Here is a 26,481-nt window from a genome sequence, read left to right on the forward strand (position 1 = left end):
GCATGTCCTAGCGGCTCCAATGGAGATGAGGAAGTCACCAGTGCTCTGCCAAAGGAGACTCAACATGCAAAGCTTTATAAGAATGGACCACCTTCCTGGTTTCAGAAGGCTCATCCCCCTTATATTGTTATTGGAAATCCAAATGCCACCATGGTCACCAGAAGAAAAATACAAAATCTGATTACTTTCGCCTCTTACTTATCTCAGATTGAGCCAAAAAGTGCCAAGGACGCTCTTTTAGATGAGTTCTGGCTTGCTGCTATGCAAGATGAGATGTTCCAATTCAAACGAAATGATGTGTGGATCTTAGTACCCTTACCTGAAGGAGCTAATGTTGTTGGAACTAAATGGATTTTCAAGAATAGATCGGATGAGTTTGGAACTGTCATAAGAAATAAGGCAAGGTTAGCCACACAGGGCTACAATCAGGTGGAAAGAGTTGACTTTGAAGAAACCTTTGCCCCAGTTGCAAGATTGGAATCTATTCGGTTACTTCTTGCAGTAGCATGCCATCTGAGAATAAAATTGCATCAAATGGATGTAAAAAGTGCGTTTTTTAATGGGATTCTCCAAGAGGAAGTTTATGTGAAACAACCTCAAGGTTTTGAGGACCCTCAGTTCCCTGACCATGTTTTCCAATTGAAAAAGGCTCTATATGGGTTAAAGCAAGCTCCCCGCGCATGGTATGACAGACTTACTGCCTATCTTGTGTCAAATGGATTCACCCGTGGCAGTGCAGATAATACTCTCTTTATCAGGTATCTAACTAATGGAATATTTGTTGCACATATATATGTGGATGACATAATTTTTGGGTCAACTTGTGAGAGTGAGGTTACTAGATTTGTGGAACTTATGCAAAGTGAGTTTGAGATGAGTCTAATAGGAGATGTATCTTATTTTCTAGGACTTCAGATTAAGCAATCAGATTAGGGAATGTTTATTTCTCAGTCTAAGTATACCAAGTCCATGTTAGAAAAATTTGGTTTCACTCAAGTCAAACATGCACGCACTCCTATAGGCACCACCTCTAAACTGAATAAAGATGAATCTGGTGACCCGGTAGATCCAACCCTGTACCGTAGCATGATAGGAAGCCTGCTGTATCTCACAGCTAGTCGTCCTGACATTTCCTTTAGTGTTGGTCTATGTGCTCGTTATCAAGCCAATCCTAAACAGTCTCATCTTACTGCTGTCAAACGTATTTTTAAATATCTTGCAGAGACTATCGAATTTGGTTTATGGTATTCATGTGATACAAATATGTCCCTGGTGGGGTATAGTGATTCTGATTGGGCAGGATCTCTAGATGATAGGAAAAGTACTTATGGGGGTTGTTTCTATATAGGGAACAATTTGGTCTCTTGGTTTAGCAAGAAACAACATTCTATTTCACTCTCCACTTGTGAGGCAGAGTACATTGCGGCTGGCACCTGTTGTACTCAGCTCATCTGGCTCAATAAGATGCTCACTGATTATGGCCATCCCTAAAAGTCATTGACCCTCTTTTGTGATAGCACAAGCGCCATTAACATTTCAAAAAACCTAGTTCAACATTCAAGGACCAAACACATTGACATACGTTATCATTTCATTAGAAACATGGTTGAGTCTAAATTGCTAACAATTTCTCATGTTTCCACTAATGCACAGTTAGCAGATTTATTTACAAAAGCTCTTGATGCTCAAACTTATGCACATCTACGAACCAGCATTGGTCTCTGCACCATCTGAGAGGTTTGGTGTCACGTCTGGTCACATTTATTTTCTTCATGCTTTGCCAAATTTTTTTACCTAAGTTTGTGTGGATTACTTCTTTCTTGGTCACTGCTTCTTAATCACACCATTTTTTTTTCCAAGATTTAGAATTGAGCCTTTATTTTCTCCAGCTCAAAATGCTACCATTATTGGATGCAATGGGAAGAGCTTCCTTTGTACCATCATATGCCCTGAGGAGTTTGCTCCTCCTCTTGGTATTTGATGAGCAAAATAACAAGAAAGGAGACGACTATATCTCTGATGATGAGTGACAGCCAGTGCTGGGTATTTGGAAAACTCAGAGCGTTTGTTGTCAAAAGAGGATATATCAAATAAAAATACATCAAAAAATGTTTTTAGTTTTGAGAGAGTGGACTAGTTAATGATTCTTGATGATTCTTGGTCCACATGAGGTCTTTTTGCACACACAAATGAAAATAATGGCTCAAATCTCTTGTTAAGAAAAAAATTTGTGTGTTTACTTAGGTAGTGTTTTTCAGAGTGTATCCATCACAAACTTTTCTCATTTTTTTCGTAAGCATGGTGTGTATATTTTGACCAGATATTTTTTTATCCATGTTGAGCTTATCAGAGTTGTTGTTCATAAATCTCTACTGCCATTCAAGTGGGAATATTTCTTTTATATTGGCTCTTTAGACTTTATTTTTGTTTCATTTTTTTCCAAATGTCATGTTTGGTCTTTCATATATTAGTTTGGGTTATTTTTTTTAATGGGCTTTGGCATTTTTATTTTGTGTGTACATTTAAAAAAAAATGACATTTTTCTCATGCACGGTCAATCACTTGTAAGGGAATTCATAAGGTCTTTCTATAAGTATAACATCTCTTGAGCTTGTGTGAGTTTTGTTTACAGTGCTCCAATCCAAAAAACCCTAAACGTGTTCGACATTATGAAACAAAGAGCCAATCGTCGTCGTTCGGTTGTCCGACCCTCTCCTGTTGTTGCTGCGACTGTCTCTCCTCCTCCGAAGATGGTTGTCCCTTCTTCTGTGGATGCATCTGAGCCATCTGCAGTCGCTACATCGCCTAATTGGGTTGTGTCCCCTAATTCTGATCCTAGTTTGGCTATGGCCGTCGTTCTGGTTCTACCTACCGTCGCTGAGATGTCTCCATCTCCTCCGTCGACGTCCCTTCCCGAGGTGGTGACTGCGTCTTCTCCCCCAGTCAGTCCTACGGTTGGTGTGGTCAATGCCCATCCCCCTTGTTCAGTTGGTAAGACTTCTCCACCCATCTTTGCATCTTCCTCTAAACGTGTTACTCGTTCTTCTGTAGTGTCTGAGTCTCCACCTGGTGAGTCCTCTCCATTGCCGAACCCAAACCCACCATCTCCTTCTCCTCCCAAGTCGCCTTCTATGTCTAAGCACTCCTCACCCAAAACTCCCAAGACACGGTCTGCCTTCAAGTCCAAACCCAAACCCAAACCCCATGTTCCTGCACAATCCAAAGGAAAGGGTAAACTTCCTGTTTCATCACCTCCCAAAAAATCATCGGCTCCAAAACGTAAGCCCAAGGACACTCAGTTTGTACCCTCTCCTAAAAAATCCAAGCGTGCCTCTAGCCCTACGGATTCTGTGTCTTTTGTTGATCCATCCTCTATTCAATACTTTGTTGATGCTACCAAGGCCTCGCATTATCAAAGATGGTTTGTAGTGAGAGACTTGTGGCCTGAATATTCTGTTGTTTTGGAGGATTTTCCTGATTTAGTTGCTCTTTTACAGTGTAGGCATTGGGTTAATACAGTGTCCAAATTGGTGTCTCCTCATCCCATTCTCATTGGGGAGTTTTATGCTAATTTAGATAGGTCTGTTTTAGATGGGAAAAATGAGGATTGTCTTATTGCTTTTGTAAGGGGTAGTCGTATAAAATTTGCACCATCCACTATAGCTCGTGCACTCAAGGTTCCAAAAGTACTTAAACCTGCCTATAATAAGTCCTACAGTCCAGATCAATCTACCATGGGTCAAGTTCTAACTGGCCTGCCTGATTATGTTTGGGGGAATCATGATATTCCTATAACAAAGTTGACTCTTTTCTATCGGGTTCTTCATCGAGTGGCCTTGTATAATTGGTTTCCCAATTCTCACCTCTCATCTGTTACTCTTGAGATTGGGAAGTTTTTATATGCTGTGGGTACTGGAGTGTCTATTGATCTGTCTACTCTCATCTATGATCGAATTTTTTATGTGGCTTCCTCTACTGGTACTCGTAACAAGCTGCCTTATCCAAGTCTGATTCAGAAGATTATTCAGCCTGCCAAACCGTCGTTGACCACTCATGACTTCCAGGTTGCCAATCCTATTTTGTCTAAAAGTTTTCTGGCAATTCTCAACAAGAAGGTTTCTTCCACTGCTCCTTCCTCTTTGAAGCCGTCTAAGCTCAAAGCTCCTTTGTTTAAAGGTTTGTCTGATTCTAGTTGGCAAGTACAGTTGTATACCGAGTTCAAGGCCTTCACTAAGCGTTACAAGAAGGATCAGAAGCGACAATTGGCCTTTGAAGCATCTATGTACAAGCTTGTTCAGGTTGTCAAAACTCTGGTTGTTCAGTCTGAGTATGGCTCTCAGTTATCACCTTCGATTGATGTCTCTCCTCCTGCATTTCATCGGGACTCCTTTGGCGAGTCTTCTGTGGCTCCTGAGTCTTCTGTTCCTATTCAGAGGGAGTCCTTTATTCCTACTCAGGTTTCATCTCAGGTGCCTCCAGTCTCATCTATAGTGCCTCCTGCTAACACAAAGTTGGACACATTAGTTCCACCAACGCTTCCTGATGTCCTTCCTCAAGCTCCTGATTCAACTGCACCTCTCCAGGGGGAGCCATCTGATGCAGCTGTCAACTGATTGTGCTCGTCCATTATGCTCAATGAAGGGGGAGATGATCTTATATTACTTTTCTTATTTTTTTAGTGTTCTTGTTATTTTAATAGTTTAAGAATTTGTTTACTGTTTCTACAGACTCTTTTATATTTTGTTCGTATTTTGGTTGTTTAAGACTCTGTTTAATGTTTGTCCAGACTATTGTTGGTTGTATGGTTAATATTTTGATTTACATTGATTTTTTTTTGTCATTGACCATAATTTGTCAAGGGGGAGATTGTAAGGACCAATATTTTCAGTATGACAAATTAGGTCCAGTCGTGTCTGGAATAGTCTATGTTATGTCTGGAGTTTGTTCGATTTTAGTAAGTGTCCACGTCAGCTTGTGTGTACAGCAAGGTTGTTAGTGATTAACAATTGTTGTTTGTTTTCTGGTTTATACCTAATTGCAGCTAAGTATATATATATATATTGGCTGGTTAATTAGTTATAACCAACTCTCTTAGATTGGACGATTGCATAGTGTGCTTTGTATTTTCTCTTCTCTTTCTTCTATTGATTTTTGCAGATTCTAGCAAGAAACTCAATTGATGGTGGTTGAAGGTTTCTGTGCAAGCTCTAGAATCAAGTTGTGATTGTTGAAGAAGTTCAGCTGGGTCTTGATGCTATAGATCTAAAGGTATTCAGATATGAGATATAGTTGAAGGGAGTTCAACATTGAAGCAAGGGGATCTTGCATCTATAACCAAGGGATTTGGTTATTTAGGGTAAAAAGTTTCACTGTATTTTGAGATAGATTGTATAGTTTTACATATTGATTCTTGAACTGGTTATTGTAAAATTACTTCTTAATATAGTGAGAGTTATTACCCTGGTTCAGGGAATCTAAGCACTAGTCGGCTGGAATGAGTTTTCAGTGCAGACGAAGCTTGTAATTTCGTGTGTCAACTCTTATGATTTTGATGTTTGAAATTCTATTTTTAGTAATTACCAAATTAATTAAACCATGAATTAATTAAAATGCGGAATGGTAATTAATTGTTTACACAGATAGCAGTTCTGTCGGAATAGAATCCGAACTTGTTACGACAGAACTGAACACAATAAATAGACAGTGCAAAAATTAAAGAACACAGCGAATTTTTACAAGGTTAAGAAACCATTTTGGATAACCTACTCCTTAGGGCCACGCCCAGAGAATAAACCAATTATTAAAGAAACAAAGTGTACAAAAGCATTGACTTAAACAATGTAAGACTCCCTCTTAAACTATTGACACAATCTTGTTGTACTCTTCTCTACGAATCTGGTTTGATGAAACGCTGATTCTCTTGAACTCCCTTCAAAGAATAGCGAGTGCACACTTTGTCCAGAAGTGAGACTTAGATAGAATCCTCTCGCGAAGGTCCTTATGAACACGTTCACAATAGACACTATCTGATTACAATGGACTAGATAGATATCTACAAGTACACTCAATACTCTCATAAAGATTAAGGTAAACAAACTTAATCTCTACAAATAAACACACTCTTCAAAATAACGTAATGTTTACAAATATTCAAAATGGAAGAGGTGAAAATTTCAAAGGCCTTGGCAAGGTATTTATAAGCAGGGAAATCGTCAAAGGCCATTATTTTCTGGTATCTTTGAAATCAATTTTCGAATTCCTTTGATTTAGGAAATCAGCCAGCCAGATGCATTCTGTGTCGACAGAAAAGGAAACTGATGAGTCAGCAATGAAATCAATCTCATCTGGAAAAACGAACATGGTCATTTCTTTTGACCATTTTCATTTTCGACATTAACTTAATTCCAGAATAGACATAATCCCACATAATTCTTGAAAATAATCTTAAGATATTTGCACAATATATTTTTACCAAAAATTGATTATTTGAGATAAATAAGGCAACATATATATTCACACTTAAAGATATTTTCACATTACAAAATCAGCTGAAAATATTGCTAAAAAAATCGAAAATCAATATGGAGATATGCTACTAATTTTTCTTTAAACAATTAAAATATTTTGTCTAAATTAAAGTTTAGCTAAAAAAGGATTTTATAATGTTCAAGCATAAATCAAAATAAAATCTAGATGAATATTATAAAATTGGAAAGATAGGCAAAAATTTAGGTTTTTCAATCGTTAAACTCGTGCTTTGTTTAGTCACAATCTGCAGTTAATTAGAAGAAGAAAAATGTTTGTATCAACATAAAGTATGACTAAAGATTTATATAGTGAAGCAAGTTGCCTAATCATACTATTAATTAAACCATTAAGTTACCTCCGAAAGAACACAATTGGCTTCTCCAAGAAAATCTTGGTCCTTCAAATTCAGTGTCTGAAGGAAATAGAAAAATAAAAAACATTAAACTCAATTGTTATACACAAAATTAGGCCCTAAATTCGTAACATCTATGGTCTATACTAAAGTTGTTCAATGCTGCTAATCAAAACTATAAAGTTAGAATTGAATGGTTTTAACACATAAATTTATCATTTGCAAAATCATATACTAATTTGACTTGTTAAAGGTAAAGAGACTGAGGAGCTACGGTCAAAATGTTAAATTTTATTTACACATAAATAAAAATAGTTGACCATCATAGTAACATGCAATTTTTTATCTGTCACCATGTGTATCATAACTTCTTTTTTTTTTATTTATTTATTAATTTTTTTGGAAGGATAACTCTTAATTTAGCTTTTACTTTTTTTTCTTTAACTTAAGCGGGTTGAAAAGTGGAGCGGGGCACTGTCCCGATCCGATGCGGTACTAACGGGCGACCCGGTAGCTTTTTTTTAAAATACTCTTCTTCGTCTTCTTCACAGCCGAACTCCATTCTCTTCTCTTTTCTGTCTCGCAATTCTCTTCTCTGTCTTGCATCTTCTCTGTCTCGCAGTTCTCTTCTCTCACTTGAGTTCTCTCTTTTTTTCGTCGGTTCTCTCTCTCTGATCTGGGTTCTCTCTCTCTCTCTCTCCTAGGTTTTCCTTATCTGGGTTCTCTCTCTCTCATGTGGGTTCTCTCTCGTGGGCTTTGGATAATCAAAGGATTTTCTTCATCCACTTCTCTCCATCTTCACACTCATCACTCTCAAAGTAGCTCCCGTTGGTGGCCTTCTCCGTGCTAAGGTCTAATTTTTCTTTTTCTTGTTGATTTCTTGCTATGTCTGTCTGCATTTTCTCTGTTCTTGCCAAGGTTTGATATTCCTTTTGTTTTCATTACACCTGATTGATTTATTTGGATCCTTTCAATGTGCTTTCGTGGCTGTCTTTTGACTGTGTATACATACTATTTTGGATTATTATCTTGAGTTTTAGAATATGTTCTGTGCAATGTATAGGCATTTTCCTGTAATTGGTTCATATATATTTTGATTTTTTGCTATTGTTTCCGAGAAAGTTGGTATATTGTTTGAATTTGCAATTGATTTAGTTGTTGAAGAACTGGTGAGTGAGTTAAACTACCCTTTTTGTCGAATAAATATATGTTTGATTTTGTAATGAGGTTTAAACAGGAGTTGACTAGTTTCCCAAATTTTGTATCAAATTCTATTCATGCCCAGGTATTGAAACGTGGAAATGGAAAACCTTATGTTCTTGTATGATGAAAGAGTACATACTTCGGTCATTTGAGAAAGGGCAATATTTTCTTTTTATCACTGCATTTTCTAGTAAAGGCTGTGCCTGTGTCTCTTAAAGAAATTTACATGAAGTGAGATATTGGATGCTCTGTCTGCAAGCTTGAAACTTGTAATCTATACCCTAACCTTAAAATTTGAAACCCTTGTATTTGGAAAACGAAGTAGCAATATTATACACTATAGTCATAAATCTTGATTGTGTATTCCGTACATGGCTATCAAATATGGGATCTATTGGATTCAGGGCTGATCAGGCTGTGAATATAAATGTTATAGAACTTGGTATACTGTTGCGAAGAAGATAAAGAATGTGCAATTAAGGCTTTAGGATTTTTTTAATAGTACTATGATATAATTATATTAAAAAAAAACTCCTTATCGGATCGGGTCTGACCTGACCCGGATGGACCGGGTCGGATCATATCCGATCCGCTCCAAAACATCTATCGGGTCGGATCAGGGCAGTGTGAGAGTCTATTCGGATCGGGTCGGATCATATCCGCCCCATTTACATCAAGCACCCAAATTTGTATACAAATTCAATACCTATTTCATTGCCCCAATTTAATTTAATATTTTTTAATTTAAAAAGTTATATTAAAATAATCAAAACCTCCGTTAATTTTGACTAAAGATTTTGCCAGAAAATTGACCAAGATTTCAACAACTCTTCTCCTCTGTGAAAGAGTTATCAATTCGAGTCTCCAGAAAGAAGGAAAGAGAGATGAATAGCTCATCACCGGCGAATTCGTCGATATCGACAACGGCAACCGTCGGAGGTGGGGGAGGCGGCAGCAATGCTGCTCTGTCCACTGACGAATTCTACTTCCCATCTGATCTTATTTCCATTCAAGACCGCAAAGACGAAGCCATGCTTGGTTAGCTTCCTTTTCAAACTCCTTTATTCTTTTCTTTACTTATCAAATTTCATTTTATTTTTTCTGGGTTTTAGCCATTTACTAGGTTTTATTATCTAGGCTTTAGGCTTAGCAATTACCTTTGCTAGTGTTTATATTTTGATGATCAAATAAACCCCTTTTACATGAACTTTAATAAATTATTGTGAACTTGTGAGAATTTTACTTGACCGGATTTTTATAACTACTTGAAAGCTAAGCTGAAACTTAATTTAGTTGGAAGAATGAGTACTTCTGTAATGGTTTTCATGAAATTGTTAAAACAAATGTATTTTATTTTCAGTGACAGAACTCAGTTCTATTTACTAGTTCGATTCGTATATTATATGGGGTTTCTCATTCTACCATGAAGGTATGTCTAAAAAGAAAAGTATAACTTGGTATTTGTGACCGGTGTTTTCTTTGTATATTTGTTTTGGTCATGTAAGGTAGAATCTTCTATAGCCGTAGTGTTGTCCAATGAGTTTTTATAAATTCAGGAGTACTATAATATCTATTATGTTTGTTAGCTACAAATTTTTTGTTTTTGTATGAAGAATGGTTATATTCTGTATTGCAGTTATAAAAGCTGATCTAATGGCTGCACTTAACAAGGAGGTGAAGTCTTTAGATGAAGATAACTGGATGTTTGAAGGACCCGTCTCTCGAATCAACCTAATTTCAAGAAAATGTTAGTTAATTTATTTAGGAGTAACCTTTTTGCTACTGCCTGGGGTTTAATACAGATCATAACCCATAATCTTTTTGATCAATACAATCTTGTTTCCTATACCGAAAAAAAAATCTTTTGGTCAGACTTGTAAAAGTTGGCAGTTTACTGCTTTGTTAAGTCATGAAGGTTTGGTTGCCCTTGATTGATAATAGCTTAATGAAATCTTTGATAGTTGGCCATCACATTTTTGGAAATATAATTTAGGCAATAACATCTTGAATACTTACGAGACTTGAAATATTTTTCCATCCATGTGCATCCGAAACACAAACCAGATGTAGTTAAGTATTAGGAAATGTGTCGAGATGAGATAATCTGTCATTTTGATATTATTTGTCCTAGATAAATTGCAACACATGTTGTCTTTTGGAGTTAGCTTTTTTTAAGGAGCTATAATTGATACTTTTCAGTGCCTATGAACTTATTTAGTAGAAAAACCATAATACATTCCATCTTGTTTTGTTTATTTGTTTTAAGTGCTCGTAAAGAAAAAGTTTTCTTGCGTATTAGGAAGTATAATCAGTTGTAGACTTGGTAGCATTCATGCATTTTTCTTACATGCTTATGAGACTGGTACAATTTTTTTAGAGAATATGATTGTTGTTTTAAAAGTAGTGCTATGAATGTGCTGTTGATGTAGGATCGATAGACAGAATAGGATAAAAGGAAAGAAGAGAGAACCGTGGAGGCACCTGAAAATATAAGATGGTGATTGTTTTGTTGTTGCTTCTGAACAATGTCCTTAAAGGTCCTTAGAGGATAGATATCAAACACTATGCATTGTGCATACATATAACTGTGGAAAAGATGAGATTCTGATCTATGTTGGTTTTTACTGTAGGAATAGCCTTTAAATAGGCTGAGTACAAATCTTAAAACATAAATTACACTTAATTGTATTAGTTGTAAAACAACCAGCCTAGGTCAACCCTAACTAATAAAGAAACTAGCTAATTACTCCTAGAAATTAGGCATTTACAAAATTAAATGAAAATATTCAGTTTCCCTTATGGAAATGATGTCGAATATCTTCAACACCCCCTCAAGTTGGAGCACACAAATCCTACATGCTTACCTTGCATATTAATTCTTCAAAGCATTCTTTGAATAGACCTTTTGTTAACAAATCAACAACATTGTTTGCTTGGTACTTATACAACACATAATTCCTTGCCTTCGATCTTTCCTTTAATGAACTGTCGATCCACTTCCATATGCCTGTATCTATCGTGATGGACTGGATTATGTGCTATGTTTATGGCATCACAGAATAATCTGAAAGGGTACTCTGGAGTTTAAGCTCTTCAAGAACGTGCTTAATCTAGATTAAGTCACACACTCCTTGAGCAAGAGCTCTAAGTTCAGCTTCTGCAGTACTCATGACAACAACTAGTTGTTTCTTACTCCTCCTAGTAATAAGGTTTCGCCACACCTAGGTGCAGTATCCCGGCGTTGATCTTCTATCTTCTATTGATCCCGCTCAATCTGCATTTGTAAAAGCCTCTATCCCTCTTTCTTCATTCATTTTAAACAACAACCTATTTCCTGGTGTCCTCTTGAGATACCTTAGTATCTTATATATTGCTTTTAAGTTCTCTTCTAGAGGGTGGTGCATATATTGGCTTACCAAACTCACGGCAAAGACAATGTCTGGTCTTGTATGGGATAAGTAAATTAACTTTCCCACCAATCGTTGATACATCCTTTTATCAACTTGTTTTTACTTTATACTTTTTTATACTTCTCTCTTGGTTGATAGGAGTGGCTACTAGTTTACCCCCAATCATTCTGGTTTCTTTGAGCAAGTCAAGGACATATTTGTGTTGAGAGAACGAGATACCATGTTTTGTCCTTGGAATCTCCATTCCTACAAAAAAACCTCAGTTTGCTGAGGTACTTTACTTCAAATTCTCGAGCAAGCAATCCTTTATGTCTTTCTAACTCATTTATATCAATAATGCAAAAATACTAAATGAACATTATTGAAAATATAACAGAACAAGTATGCATTTCGATCAAATAAGTTGAACAATAAGTATTTAACTAATTTAAATTCATATTCTCAATCGAAAAAATGCACCTAGTTGAAATAATTAAAAAAGTATTCCGTTGCCGGGACTTGAACCTGGGTCTCTCGGGTGAGAGCTGAGTATCCTGACCAACTAGACTACAACGGAATTATGATTACGTTGTCTAAATACTATTTATCATACAAATTTTCTTTTTCAACTTTGCGGTGCTTGCTTAATCAATAATCCTAAATATTCTTTTTTTTCTCTCTCTCACTCCACCTCCCTCCAAAAGGCATAGCCGCCCTTCCTTCCTTTCCTCACAAGACCATCTCAATCTCCTCGTCCCCGTCCTCGGCGGCATGGCTGCTCTAACCACGATGGTGCGAATGCTCAGCTGACCCAGTCGACTCGCCGCCTCTCCCAACTTCCGAGTCGACTCTGACTCCAAATCTCCATCTCCTCTTGTGTTCGTTGCCATAAGGTATCACCGAGCTTTGAGTTTAAAGTTTGAATATGCTCTTGGGGTTTTTTTTGTCAATAAAAATTGAATGCTGTGTTTGTGTGCGTCTTTGTGGAGGTTGAATTGAGAGCTTTGCTTTGTGCTTTAAAAATGGCGATGGAAAGTGAATTTGTTTCTTCTCTGATTCTATATTGGTTGAGTTTCTGATGTGGAGTCTTTGATTTGGTGTTTAATATGATGTCATGCCTTTGTTTTCATCAGAGTCCTACATACTCCTAATTGTAAACATTTTGATTTCCCTAGACAACAATCTTGATTATTGACCCCTATGCTGTCTATTATTCTCTGCTGTGATTATTGAAACCCAAAATTTGAAGGAAAAACAATGTATCAGTCTGTAACAAACACACAGATAAAACAATGAATGGGATCTCATATGTACTATTTAAGTTGCAAAATTAGTCCAATTAGTAATATAGATATGCGAAGAGATATCTTCTCTTCTTCTTCTTCTTCTTCTTTTGTTTGTTAATTAGTGCATATATATATTTATAGATAGTGTTGTGTAGAACGTGTTCATGTATATGAAGCTTACCGGGAGTTTTCATTTGCTGATTTTTTTGAGCTTCGAATTTGAAGTTTAAATATGGTCATAGAATGTTTTTTTTAGTCTTTATATATGTACCTATGTCACACATAACTGAAGCCATGTAATGAGAATTTAATTAGGAGATAGTTCATTCCAAATTTTAAAAGGATCCATCTTGTCTTTGGAGTTAAGGGGTCTCTCTAGTGCGTTGCAAGTTTTTCCTCAACATGAATTTTTCCAAATAAAATGCTATCAATATGACCAAAGTGTCATAAGTTATATGTAATTGAATAATTAAATTTGAATTCGGAACTCATAATTGAGAGTAGTTTGATTAAATTTGTGAAATTTTATTAATTAAATTTGAGTTTAGGGTACCAAATATGTATGATTTCAAAATACATAATGCCAAATATGTATGATTTCAAAATACAAAATACCATATGAATATTATTGTGAATAAAGGGTACTAAAATAATACTTTATATAAAAACAAGTTACCTACCCAGGCTTAAATTAAGGAATTATATGTAGTTTGATTGTCATCTTTTTGAAACGCACCACATATTTAGAAGTTTTCATTTCAAGTTTGGTTTCGGTACATGATTGCAATAAATTATATCCATTGCACATGATTTGGTCTATGAGGATGTGTATTGATTATCGGGAGTTGAATAAGGTCATAATAAAGAACATATATCCTTTGCCAAGAATCGATGATCTGTTCGACCAGCTTTAGGGGACCAAGGTGTTTTCAAAAATTGATCTTCGGTCGGGAAACTATCAGTTGAGGATCAAGAATGATGATATACCAAAGACAACCTTCAGAACTAGGTATGGGCATTACAAATTTCTGGTGATGTCGTTTGGACTCACAAATGCCCCAGCAGCTTTTATGGACCTCATGAACAGAATTTTCAAGGAGTACTTGGATCAGTTTGTCATTGTGTTCATAGATGATATATTGGTCTACTCCAAGACAAAAGAAGAACACGAGGAGCATTTACGTCTGACCTTGCAACGATTGAGACAGCATCAACTATATGCCAAATACAAGAAGTGTGAGTTCTGATTATCTGAGGTTGGTTTTCTGGGTCATATTGCCACCGATGGAGGAGTGAAAGTAGACCCTGTAAAGAGTGAAAGAATGGCCAAGACTAAAGAATGCCTCGGAAGTCATAAGTTTTCTGGGTTTGGCGGGCTATTATAGGAGGTTTGTCGAAGGATTTGCGAAGACAGCCGCACCGATAACAGAATTGACAAGAAAGAATCTGAAGTTCACCTGGTCAGATAAATGCGAGCAGAGCTTCCAGGAATTGAAGAGTCGGCTTATATCAGCACGTGTACTCAGCTTACCCTCAGAGGATGGGCAGTTTTACTGTGACGCGTCAAAACAAGGGTTGGGATGTGTACTGATGCAGTCTGGTAAGGTGATAGCCTATGCCTCTAGGCAATTGAAAGATTATGAGCAGAGGTATCCGACACACGACCTGGAATTAGCAGCAGTTATCTTTGCATTGAAGATTTGGCGTCACTATCTCTATGGGGTGAAATGTGAGATTTACACCGATCACAAGAGCCTCAAATACTTCTTCACCCAGAAGGAGTTAAATATTAGACAGAGGAGATGGTTGTAGTTAGTCAAGGATTATAACTGCGACATACTATACCACCCCGGTAAAGCTAATGTTGTGGCGGATGCACTTAGCCGCAGAGGGCCGGGAATGGTTTCTTCTTTACAAGGAGTATCAAGAAAGATCCTAGAAGACATGGAACGAGCTGGTATAGAACTGATCACAGGAAAACTTGCAAAGGTTACACTTCAGTCCACCTTGTTAGAAAGGATCAGGGAAAGGCAAAATGCAGACAAGAAGTTGAGTGACCTAAAGCAAGAGATGGAGGATGGGAATGCCAAGGATTTCACTATGTCAGATACCAGACTAATCAGATTCAAGGGGCGTATTTGTGTGCCAGACAGTGATGAGCTGAGGAAAGAGGTTCTGGCAGAAGCTCGTACTACCCCATATTCAGTTCACCCCCGGACCACTAAGATGTACCACGACCTTAAGGTATTGTATTGGTGGCCGGGAATGAAAAAGGATGTAATGGAATATGTGGCAAAATGCTTAACCTGCCAGCAGGTTAAGACAGAACATCAAAGACCAGCGGGGCTACTGCAACCGTTGAATATTCCTTAATGGAAGTGGGATGAGATATCTATGGATTTTGTGACGGGGTTACCTAGGACCACAAATCAGCATGATGCAATTTGGGTAATTGTGGATAGGTATACCAAGTCGGCTCACTTCCTACCAGTGCGCATGACTTATTCTATGGATCAATTCGCCGAGTTGTACATGAATGAGATAGTACGGCTACATGGGACACCGTACTCTATTGTGTGTGATCGAGATGCTCGGTTTACATCATCGTTCTGGGAGAGTTTGCAGAGAGCAATGGGAACTCGGTTAAAGTTTAGTACAACTATCACCCAGAAACGGATGGTCAGACCGAGAGAACAAATCAGAACTTAGAGGATATGCTCAGAGCGTGTGTCATTGACTTTCAGAGATCCTGGAGTAGAAACTTGCCACTGATTGAGTTTTCGTACAACAATAGCTACCAATCTACCATCGGGGTAGCACCATATGAAATGTTGTATGGAAGAAAGTGTAGGTCCCCACTTCACTGGGATGAACTGGGAGAGAGAAAACTATCTGGACCCGATGCAGTGCAACACACCAATGAGGCTATTCAGAAAATCAGGGCTAGAATGGTCACAGCTTAGTGCAGACAGAAGTCTTATGCAGACCTAAACCGCAAGCATGTTGAGTTTGAAGTTGGTGATCATGTATTTCTGCGTGTGACTCCTAGGAAAGGAATTTCGATGAAGAGGTTTGGCAAGAGGGGAAAGCTAAGTCCTAGATATGTCAGACCTTTTGAGATTTTGGATAGAGTGGACAATGTGGCTTACAGGGTAGCTGTACCACCATCATTGTCCGGGGTGCACAATGTATTTCATGTGTCACAACTTCGAAAATATGTATCCGACCCATCGCATGAGCTGAGCTATGAGACCTTGGGTTTGCAGGAGGATTTGTCATTCGATGAGCGTCCAGTGAAAATACTCGATCGAAAGGACAAAGTCCTAAGGAATAAGACCATTTCCTTGGTAAAGGTATTGTGGAGGAACAATGTTGTTGAGGAGACAACCTGGGAATTAGAGTCTGATATGCTGCAGCAGTATCCCGAGTTGTTTGAATAAAATTTCGGGACGAAATTTCTTTTCAAGGAGGATAATTATAATATTCGTTTTCCCGGAAGGGCAATTTCGTAATTTTCCCACTGTGTTCATACTTGTCATTTTTTTTCTTTTCCTTTGATGGAATATTGGATATGTATGACTTCCAATGGAAATGAAATTCATGGTTTCTCCTGTTTGAGTTTTTGTGGAATCACAACATGAGAATAATGTCAAGTGAATAAATAACGGCTCGGGTTAAGTTATTTATTTAATTATTATTATTATTATTATTATTATTATTATGAGCATAATAGTAATAATAATATGCTTGAAATTATTTTATCATATTAGGTGTAATTTTTGGTTTGCCATAATATTAAATATTTGAATTTGCGAAAAGACCATAATACCCTCAAGTTTGAGATTGGTTCAAGGGACATTTTAGAGACCTTATTTCTTTTGATTTAATATGATTAAATATTCATAAAATTGGTCAAATTTTTGAATTTTAACTGATGATATCAGTTGTGGAACCTTAGTTTTTTTTTTAAAAGAAAAAAAATAAAAAATTCCTTGAAAAGAGGATCTTACCACTTCAAACGCTAACTTCTTTTCTAAACCTATTCTAAAACGTGTTACCATGATAATTCGAAGGAGAAATCGTGAAAATAGTGAGGGAAGCAAATTTTTTTAAAATAGAAGAAATTTTTGAGTTCTTGCACTTGGGAAAAATCTGGGCAGTAATGAACATTGTAGAATCATTCTAGGAGAGGAAATAAACATTTTGAGTGTGGGAAATACATTTATAAAGCATCAGATTGTGATTCACCATTTTTATCCAAGAAAATGCATATTCTTGGATAATTTTGGATTTAAGTGTGTTCAAGAGTGTATGGTGTGCGTGGTTGGTGATAAACAAGTTTAGGGGACTCCAAGAATCGGTTTTGACGTGAAGAAACAGGCTGAAATGGTTTAGAGTAAGAAAAACCAATTTTGAGCTCCATTGTTGGCGGTACACCGACGTTGGAGAAGAAGACTTCGACCAAGGTGGCTGTGGCGTGATTCTTTGTGTCTTAGGGTCATTTTGGACTACTGGAACATGCGTGGGAAGTTTCCAAGTGGTTTGGAACGTTGGGGTAGCCGAAAATGAAAGAAACAACCTCGCCGGCGTCGAAGAAGACGTCAACTCCGGCGAACCCGATCTGGGTATTTACAGAGGTTTTTTTGTTTTGTTTTTCAATCTTAAAAATTAGTACATTCATTTTAGAGCATTTTCCAATTGGTTTCATATTTTTCTGATTTTTCTTTGAATTATTATGATTTATTGAAGTTTAAATAAATATTAATTATGAAAAATATTTTTATTGTTCAGAAAAATATGATTTTATGTTTCAATGATATCTGTATGATTTAGAATGGCTTTGTATATTTAGATTTCAGCTTTGATCGTATTTGATAATTTTCTTCAATTATTTGTTTTTAAATATGTGATTTAAGAAAATAAATGTGGAAAATTATTTAAAGTATTCTAAAAATTCTGAGAATTTTTGTATATGTTTAAAATGAGATTATAAGGCTCTCTGTAATTTTATTTTGAATTTGTATCATTTATGTAATTTGCATGATTTATTTGGCTTATTTTATATTTTAAATATAAAAAAAATATTAATGCTACTATTCTGAACCCTAGGTAATTTTTGTGTGTTACTGTAGAGTGTAGAAATCGATTTGTATAGTTAGATTCTATTTTTAATAAGTTATGAATTTTTCTATAAAATTAATTAAGAAAAATAGTTATTTTGCCCATAAATATCTAAAATAATTTTTATAAGTTTATTTTGGATTTTTAAACAGTTCTGTATGTTAGTTTGATTTTTGGGCTGGTTGTGTATTTATTTTTATTATTTGGGTTTTATTTGAGAAATTGAGGAAAATAAATGTTAAAAATTATTTTTCTGGTCTTATATGAGAATTTGCTGATTATTTAGGATTTTGGAAAAATTGTTTATTAAATTTTGTTGCCATATGATAAATTTTATAAAATTATTGAGTCTTTAATGTAATTATGATATTAAAGGTTATTTTGGTAATTTTCACATAAAAAGTATTTATATGAATTCATGTGATACGTTAGAAACATCATTGTTTGTGTATGTGACATGATGGTTTGAACCTTTTGTGGAAAATGATTTTAATTTACGTGTCATGCATGTTAAAATGACATAGTTAAATTATTTCGATAATTAGGGTTTCGAAATAAAACCTTAACGCCGATTTTTTATTTTTCCTGAATTTTTGCTATGTAATTGGACGTCTAGGAGCTAGCGGTCGTCGAGGTGTCGCAGGAAGTGGTTCGAGACACGTCAGCAGAAAACGCATTGTTTAAGGTAAGAAGAGTGGACATCTGCGCACAGGGTGTATGTTATGCGTACAACCTTGTTTTCTTATTTGTTTAATTATGTAATTAAATTTGTGACATGAATTGTTGCATTAGGTTGACTAGCATGAGGATAGTGCTAGGAATTTTAGTTAGTAGACATGCTTAGATGATAGAGTAGGCGTGCCACTAGATTTTAGCTGCTTGTGTGAGTATACCACTTGCAGGAATTATCTTTGGTGTGTATAACTCAAGATAATAGGATGCTACCACGGAATTGTCGAGTGTGAGTATAGCGCAGGCAGGGCAACGATGTCTCGAGGGAACGGCCGAGTGTGAGTACAGCGCAAGCAAGGCAGATTACATTTCATGTCCAATCAACATGACTTGTTAGTATTTATGTGTGTGAGTGTAACACACATTATGTTAGTGTGATATGGTGTTTATATATTGCACGATGATTATTATACTTATGATGTTTATTTATGTTTAATTGAAAGTTTATGTTTTCTGGTTTGGGGAGTTATATCCTACATAGCTCTTCTTACTGAGCGTTAGCTCATGGGTACTCTGTGTGTAGGTAAAGGCAAAGCAAAGCAGTGAGTGGTACGGGCTCGAGGCATGGACGGAACATGTTAGAGGCTGGGCTCCAGTTATTTTATGTTTTTAGAAATAAATGTTATCTTTTTAAATTTTCAGACTTGAACAGTTATTTTCTTTATGTTGTTGTTATTAAACCTAGCGTCCAACATTTTTATTTTTAAATAATGAGATCTCATTGTTGGTTTTAATTTTAAATAAATATTTTATCTTAGTGTCTTAAAGTATTTATTATTTATTATTTTTACATGGACTCCCTAAGTAACGTCTCGGGAAATTGGGGCGTTACAGACAGTCAGTATCCCATGATCCGTAGGGGGAAAGATCGGGTAAAGCTGTGCAATCCCACACCACCTGGGGAAGGTTAAGTGTGATGATTCTAAGACTGTGTAGGTATGAGACTACACAGTTGAAGAAGGCTTAAATGGATTTATGGGTACTACTTATGCCAACAAGATGCATCTTCTTTTCGGTAGCCCATCACTTGAGAACTCCAAAGTTAAGCGTGCTTGACCTGGAGTAATCTCAAGATGGGTGACCTCCTAGGAAGTTTTCCCAGGAAGCGTGCGAGTGAGGACAAAGCACGCTAGAAAGACTTGTGTTGGTTTGCAGGGTCAGTCGTCATTCCAAGAAGCAGCCACAGTGACGTGGGGTGTTACAAGTAGCATATCTTTGTTGATTCATGATTTAATTATCAAATTGATTTAGCTGATTTTCTAGTGTGAAAATATCTTTTAAGTGTGAATATATTTTTTACCTTATTTATCACAAATAATCAATATTTGATAAAAATATGTATTTCAATTATCTTGAGATTATTTTTAGGGATTATGTTTATTCTGGAATAAAGAAGGTTTCGAAAATGAACATGGTCAAAAGAAATGACCATGTTCGTTCTGCCAGATAAAACTGATTACATTGCTGACTCATTAGTTTCCTTTTCTGTCGACACAAAATTCATCTGACTGGCTGATTTCCTAAATCAAATGAATTTGCTATTTGATTTCAAAGATATCATAAAATAATGGCCTTGGACGATCTCCTTGCCTATAAATATCTTGCCAAGGCCTTTGGAATTTTTATCTCTTCCATTTTGAATATTTGTAAACATTATGTTATTTTGAAGAGTGTTTTTATTTGTAGAGATTAAGTTTGTTCACCTTAATCTTTGTGTGAGTGCTGAGTGTACTTGTGGATATCTATCTAGTCCATTGTAAACAGATAGTGTCTATTGTGAATGTGTTCATAAGGATCTTCGGGGGAGGGTTCTATCTAAGAATCACTTCGGGAGGAAGTGTGCACTCGCTATTCTTTGAAGGGAGTTCAAGAGAATCAGCGTTTCATCAAAACCAGATTTGTAGAGAAGATTACAACAAGATTGCGACAATAGTTTAAGAGGGAGTCTTACATTGTTTAAGTCAATGATTTTGTACACATTGTTTCTTTACTAATTTGTTTATTCTCTGGGCGTGGCCCCGTGGACGTAGGTTATCTGAAAAGATTTCTGAACCACGTGAAAATTCTCGTGTGTTCAATTTTTACCTGTTTTCCTATTTCTGTTTGAATAGTTTCATAAGTTGTGTGAACAAAACTGAAATCTGTCTAAAGAACTTAATCAATATTCCGCATTTAATTAAGTTGTTTATTTTAAATCACTTGTTAATATTAAAATACGGAATTTCAAGTTTCAATTATTCTTCACTAATATTACCCAATATATTTATAACTCAAGAATAAAAAGAGACCATCTAAATTTCAGCCAAAAGATCAAATTTTAAATTCTTACCAAAATAAATCTCCAAATTCTTCTAGTGTTGTATGAAGATTGCCCAAACTATTTTGAACCTATAACATACAAAAAACAACTAATTTTTTTTAATTTTTACTTACTTTTTTGTAAAGTAAAAAAAGTAAGAAATTAAGACAAAATTATTAAAATAACTTACCAATAGCAAATACCCAAAGTCTTCATTGATTTTTGATGAAATAGTGATGAAATGGAGGCAAAAAAACTTGAACTTAGACATTAAAATGGTACATTTTGGTGCTGGTACAAGAGGGAGGTCGTGGAGAAGGGGAGAAGAAAGGGAATGAAAAGTATAAAAGAAAGAGAATGGCGGCTAGGGTTTTTGAGCTGCTAGGTTTTATTTTCGTGTGACCTATCTCAACGAACCTAATAGGCCCGCCGAGATTGGGTACTTAAAATACCTTATCTTGAGGGGTCTAATGGGCCCACCGAGATTGGCTACTTGAAGTACCCTATTTCGACGGGCCTAATAGAGTCGTCGAAATTGGAGACTATCTCGGTGGACACACATGAGCCCGCCGAGATTGGGTGGAAAAATTAGCCCAATTTTATTTGTAGTCAAGTGTGGAGAGAGAAAAAAAGCTGGCCCATATAGAGGCATTCATTATTGAAACATTATCTTATTTTTATTTTAGTGCATGTTTTGTTTTCCCTAAAATTAGTGTGATGATGTGGCACAAAATATCGACAAGTGGTAATAAAAGGAGACAAAACAACATCATAGATGTTGGTTGAATCACGATCAAGTCACACAGAGTAATTAAGTCGCACATGACACGTTGAAATATAGTCGAAGTTGCATCTCGAAGACAACTCTAGTCGGCTTGGTGGTATAATCGAACAACCTGGTTTGACGTCACAGCAAGAATGCGTAGAGCGACCAACTCAAGCATATATTTATTATTTTGAAATGTATAATTTATTCATTATTTAATTATTAATTTGCAAGCAAGCTTCGTAAGACCTAAGAGCACTCTCAGTAGCTCCTCTACACTATCATTCAAAATATATCACCAAAACTCTACTTTCTTTATTTTACATCATATTCTTACAGTAAGTAACCATACAACAACTGCTCTATTTTTCTTTACCTCATTTAAATATTATATCTTTATGTTGACGCTGTTTTTCGTCAACTTAAACAGTAGAGCAATAAGCAAATGGAAAATGGAGCGAATGAATTTAAAGAGGAAGATAAGAAGGTTTTTTACGTGGTTTAGCAGTTAATTCTGCCTAGTCCACGAGTCTATGTTATTAAGACTTGGAGTTTTCTGGAAATTCTTCAAGGATGAATTACCCAGAGCTTTCTCCCAAGAAATCAGAAATCAGAATTTTATCCCTTACAAGTGGTGATACCTTCTCTATTTATAGGGAATGTTACAGAGTTCATTCCCACATATTTCGGGAAGATATTCTGTATATCAATTGAAATAATGATATTAAATGCGATATCTCCTATATACATGGAAACGTCCCATGGAAATCGGGAACGGATAACAGATAAAATGATATCCCTTAAATTAGGGGATTAAATAACAATGAACACGTTCACACGTAACGAGTTATTTCAGATGAATTATCCAATCTTCGAGATCGGCCATTAGCATTGACTCTGTCGAGACCAAGAGTCATTCATGAGCTTGCCACCCCAACTTTGTGCTATGCTCGGGGCATGTGGGTGCCGATGAAGCTGCTACATTCGAGCTTGTACTTCCCGAGTTTGAGCTATCTCGCCTGAAGGCAATTGGTGAAAAATATGTTTGAGTGTCATGCCGTGCGAGCTCAGAACATATTCGAGGTTACACATCTTTGAGCTTTCGAGGTCGGCAATAACTGCAGAGCGGTCTATCTGAAGGATCAAATGATGACCATGCATACTTCGAGCTCACACCCCGTCGAGCCTAGCTTTCGGGATCAAGACTCCTTATCTCGAAATCTGGGTATAACACTTTAAATCTTTTTTATTAATTAAAATAAGAAAATATAAGAGAAAGATAAAGATAAATAATATAAAAAATAATTAATTAGAGAAATAAAAAAGAATAAAATAATGAAAAAAAAATGTTTAAAGGAGGTTTATCATTTATCTACATGTAGAGATCAAAATGAAGAAAATAGAGAACTAGTTTACATCACCTCGAAGGTGCTTTATGCCTTGATTTTTCAAAATTTTGAAAAATACTATACTTTGAGGGAGCTATTGGGTGTGCTATAATGCCCATATTGTAAAATCGTTATATATTTATTATTTTGAAATGTATTATTTATTCATTATTTAATTATTACTTGTTTTTTTTGCCAGAAATTTAATTATTACTTGTTATTCACTGTTATCCAAAAAGCAGGCGTGGATGATGTGGCAGACATTTTTAACACGTGGCTGACACCTGACAGAAGTTCAATTCGACCATCGACCAGTGAGATTCCCCTGACATAACATTTGGATTTTATATACGACTAGCTTGGTCGTATACTCCGTATATTTTGAGATAATCTTATACAATTGTAATCATATCTGAGATTATCTCCCATGATCCCTGATGATCCGATTATTTAGGAAAGAATATATGTAACTAATTCATGTAATCCTCCTTGAGCCTATAAATAGAGAAGAATAGCTCAAGGAAGAGACTTTTTGGCTGATTTAAGTTTATGCTTTACAAGAGAATTAGAGCGATTATCTTCCGATTGTATTATTCATCTCTCTAAGGCTTGTGAAACTCAGAGAACCCTAGTTCTTTGATCACTCCTTTGAGAACTAATATTAATAATAGCTTAAGTAGACGTAGGTCATTACCAATTCGTGGGGCTGAACCACTATAATTTGTTGTGTCATTTACTGTTCTTTCCATTAGATCTATTTCAACACTGTCCATCGCATCAAGCATTTGACTCCGTGTCAGTTGACCAAAATGAGGGTCAACATTCTGGTGCTTTCATTGAGAGCTTGAGACGAGGTTTTTGAAGCACTAATGGCGAAAACAACAAAGAAGACTGGGCAGGCGGCTGGCGCTGCACCATCTCAGCCTCCTCATCTGAACATGGCTAAAAATGAGCCACACTTGGAATTTGATGAGGAGGAACTAGACTCCGAAACGCTGAGAAATACCCTGGGAGTATTGCAAAACGAATTAGCCAATCTGAGGGCCAGTCAAGAAAGTGTTGCGGATATTATGGTGCGACACCAGCAAGAAATAGAGCGTCAGCGCCAAGAGCTGAGTGAAAGACAGGCAAAGATGGAACGTCATCAGAGGGAGGCCATGGTAGCCCTCGAAGCAGCCCTGCAATTGGCTAGGAATCAAGTTGCACCTGCCTTGCAGCCTGATCAACCCTTAAATGGGCCACCTCAAAGGGGTCCCAATCCTAGCCCTCCAATCCAGCCAACGAGCCCTCAAAGGCCGGAGCAGCCACCAATGCCTCAGGATGATGTCCCACCTAGGGACCCTGAGATGCAGCCTCCATCCCAGGCTGGTCGAGGCAGCCCCCCACAGCCCAGGCAGAATAGGGTTGGGCAGCAGCCCCGCAGCCCTAGATACCAGGGGGGTGAAGAGTCGCACCCTCCGAGCAGGGGACAGCGTCCTTCTGGCAACAGAAGGAACTCAGAGATAAGCTATGCGGTCAGGCCCCCCCCCCCCCACGGCATAATAATGCACGGGGACCTACCGACCAGCGCAGGCCTCCCCCTAATGCTCGGGAAATTCCAGCCCGAGAAGGCAACCGAAGGGACAGTCGGTCCCACCATAGCCAATCGAGGTTCAGAGTTGGCCATGGCTACAATGAGGCCGACTCAGGCAGAGGGAATGTTGATCGGAGGAATGAGGAGAGAAGTGGAGGCAGAAGCCCACCACCTAGAGAATACCAACAGGCGAGATGTAATGCTGGGGGCAGACCAGGCAAAACAATGTCTTTAGCCGGCTCAGAGCCAACGAGCAACGACGAAGAGATGATGACTTAAGGGATGTACTCAACGACCGCTGGGAACGGCACGACGAGTACATTCCCCCAGCACCAGAGGCCCCGAAAATTCCTGAAGCAGTTCAGGCCCAGATAGATGCCCTGAACCAAGCAGTACAACAGCTGGTCGGGGGAAGAACGTCACACATTGAGTACGACAGGAGAAGGGGCACTCCTTTCGTCCAGAGGATCGCTGTGGCGGAAACTCCTAGTAAGTTTAAAATGCCCACACTGCCGAACTTTGACGGGTATGGTGACCCCATATCTCATGTCAACAAGTTTGAGATACAGATGGACATTCAGAAGGTGTTCGAAGACGCTCGGTGCAGGATTTCCCTGCAACACTTTCTGATGCTGCATAGGAGTGGTTCTTTAAATTCCCTCCTGCAAGTATTGTATCATGGGAGATGTTTGTAAAGGAGTTTTACGGACAATTCTATGCGGGTCGTGTGCACCAAACTAAGGCAAACCAGCTGGTTGAGATACGCCAGCAAGAAGGAGAACCACTGAAAGACTACGTCCAGTGTTTTATGCGAGCAGCCACTGGACCCAAAACAGTAGGAGATGAAGGCAAAATGATGGCCCTAACTGCAGGAGTTAGGCGTCGTACGCCCCTTTGGAGTAGCCTCAGGAAGCATGGGGTTAAAACTACCCAAGAATTTTTAGATCGAGCTGATCGATACATCAAGCTCGAGGATGCCATTGCCAGCGAGGGAAAGCCCCCAAACAAAGATAAGGGGACTGAAGACCCCGCCAAAGCTGTCAATGGGTCAAAACCCAACGGCAACAGTAAAGGCAACGGGAATGGCAACGACAAAAATGGGGGGAAGAGACCCCATAACGAACCTTCTACCTCCGAGAATAAGCGCGCTAAGGGCAACCGTTATGAGCCAAGGTTCACCAACTACACTGCCCTTGTCGAGTCTCGAGCAGAGGTGTATCAGGCCACAAGTTCCAGTGTGCCTTACAAAAGACCCACTGCCATTCGAAAGGATATTTTGAAAAGGGATACCACTAAGTTCTGTCATTTTCACAACGACTACGGACACGATATGAACGAGTGCAACCAGCTGAAAGATGAAATCAAGTTCCTAATTAGACAAGGACACTTGAGGAGATACGTACGGGCCTCGGGAGCTTCCCAATGAGAGGCTCCAGGTGGCAACGAGCAGGCGCCTACAAGCCAACGCTCGCCACCTTTACAACCTGACCCCGTGGCTGGCACCTTACTCACCATCTGCGAAGGCCCACATCTTACGGGAAACAGCGGAAAGGCAAGGGAACAATATGCTCAGACCCTACGCCACGACCAGGACATCGAGATGATGACTGTGGAGGACCGGGCATCAAAGAAGGCTCGGACAGAGGACGGTGAAATAACCTTCTCTGACTACGATCGTGGATGTTCTGATCCCCACATTCCGATCTGCTGATCGTGGATGTTCAAATTGCCAATATGATGGTAAAAAGAGTACTGGTTGATACAGGAAGTTCAGTTAACATCTTGTATAAATCTTCGCTGGAACGAATGAAGTTGTCCGTCTAAGACTTGGAGCCCTGCAACCA

At 37.6% G+C, this 26,481-nt stretch overlaps 4 protein-coding genes and 1 non-coding gene across 7 annotated transcripts; 4 read left to right on the plus strand and 1 right to left on the minus strand.

The window, feature by feature from the left end:
* Positions 1-969: 969 nt before the first annotated feature.
* On the plus strand, positions 970-1,491 carry LOC133791443 (secreted RxLR effector protein 161-like). The gene has a single exon (XM_062229372.1). It carries the CDS (start codon positions 970-972, stop codon positions 1,489-1,491), a length of 522 nt encoding a protein of 173 aa, XP_062085356.1.
* A 1,178-nt stretch (positions 1,492-2,669) lies between these two features.
* Positions 2,670-4,613, plus strand: LOC133791444 (uncharacterized). Its single transcript, XM_062229373.1, has one exon. It carries the CDS (start codon positions 2,670-2,672, stop codon positions 4,611-4,613), a length of 1,944 nt encoding a protein of 647 aa, XP_062085357.1.
* A 2,809-nt stretch (positions 4,614-7,422) lies between these two features.
* Positions 7,423-10,054, plus strand: LOC133790842 (protein SAMBA). Of its 3 annotated transcripts, none has more exons than XM_062228641.1 (3): positions 7,423-7,731; positions 8,878-9,121; positions 9,720-10,054. In XM_062228641.1, exons 2-3 carry the CDS (start codon positions 8,968-8,970, stop codon positions 9,833-9,835), a joined length of 270 nt encoding a protein of 89 aa, XP_062084625.1. In that variant the 5' UTR covers positions 7,423-7,731; positions 8,878-8,967; the 3' UTR covers positions 9,836-10,054. The 3 variants fall into 3 exon arrangements, with proteins under 3 accessions (XP_062084625.1, XP_062084627.1, XP_062084626.1); XM_062228643.1 differs by having other exon boundaries at positions 8,888-9,121; XM_062228642.1 differs by having other exon boundaries at positions 7,423-9,121.
* Positions 10,055-11,976: 1,922 nt separating this feature from the next.
* TRNAE-CUC (transfer RNA glutamic acid (anticodon CUC)) lies at positions 11,977-12,049 on the minus strand. The gene has a single exon. It is a non-coding gene; the product is annotated as a tRNA-Glu (tRNA).
* A 3,205-nt stretch (positions 12,050-15,254) lies between these two features.
* LOC133791445 (uncharacterized) lies at positions 15,255-16,198 on the plus strand. The gene is made up of 2 exons (XM_062229374.1): positions 15,255-15,437; positions 15,722-16,198. Exons 1-2 carry the CDS (start codon positions 15,255-15,257, stop codon positions 16,196-16,198), a joined length of 660 nt encoding a protein of 219 aa, XP_062085358.1.
* Positions 16,199-26,481: the final 10,283 nt, after the last annotated feature.

The sequence above is a fragment of the Humulus lupulus genome, chromosome 7 (genome assembly GCF_963169125.1).
Source record: "Humulus lupulus chromosome 7, drHumLupu1.1, whole genome shotgun sequence".
Lineage (NCBI taxonomy): Eukaryota > Viridiplantae > Streptophyta > Magnoliopsida > Rosales > Cannabaceae > Humulus > Humulus lupulus.

Excerpts from the sequence above, each read along its gene's own strand:
- LOC133791443 (XM_062229372.1), top strand. The coding sequence starts at position 970 with ATGTTAGAAAAATTTGGTTTCACTCAAGTCAAACATGCACGCACTCCT.
- LOC133791444 (XM_062229373.1), top strand. The coding sequence starts at position 2,670 with ATGAAACAAAGAGCCAATCGTCGTCGTTCGGTTGTCCGACCCTCTCCT.
- LOC133790842 (XM_062228642.1), top strand. The coding sequence starts at position 8,968 with ATGAATAGCTCATCACCGGCGAATTCGTCGATATCGACAACGGCAACC. Across the intron at positions 9,122-9,719 it reads CAAAGACGAAGCCATGCTTG|TTATAAAAGCTGATCTAATG; the intron begins GTTAGCTTCCTT and ends TCTGTATTGCAG.
- LOC133791445 (XM_062229374.1), top strand. The coding sequence starts at position 15,255 with ATGACTTATTCTATGGATCAATTCGCCGAGTTGTACATGAATGAGATA. Across the intron at positions 15,438-15,721 it reads CTATCACCCAGAAACGGATG|TGCAGACAGAAGTCTTATGC; the intron begins GTCAGACCGAGA and ends GTCACAGCTTAG.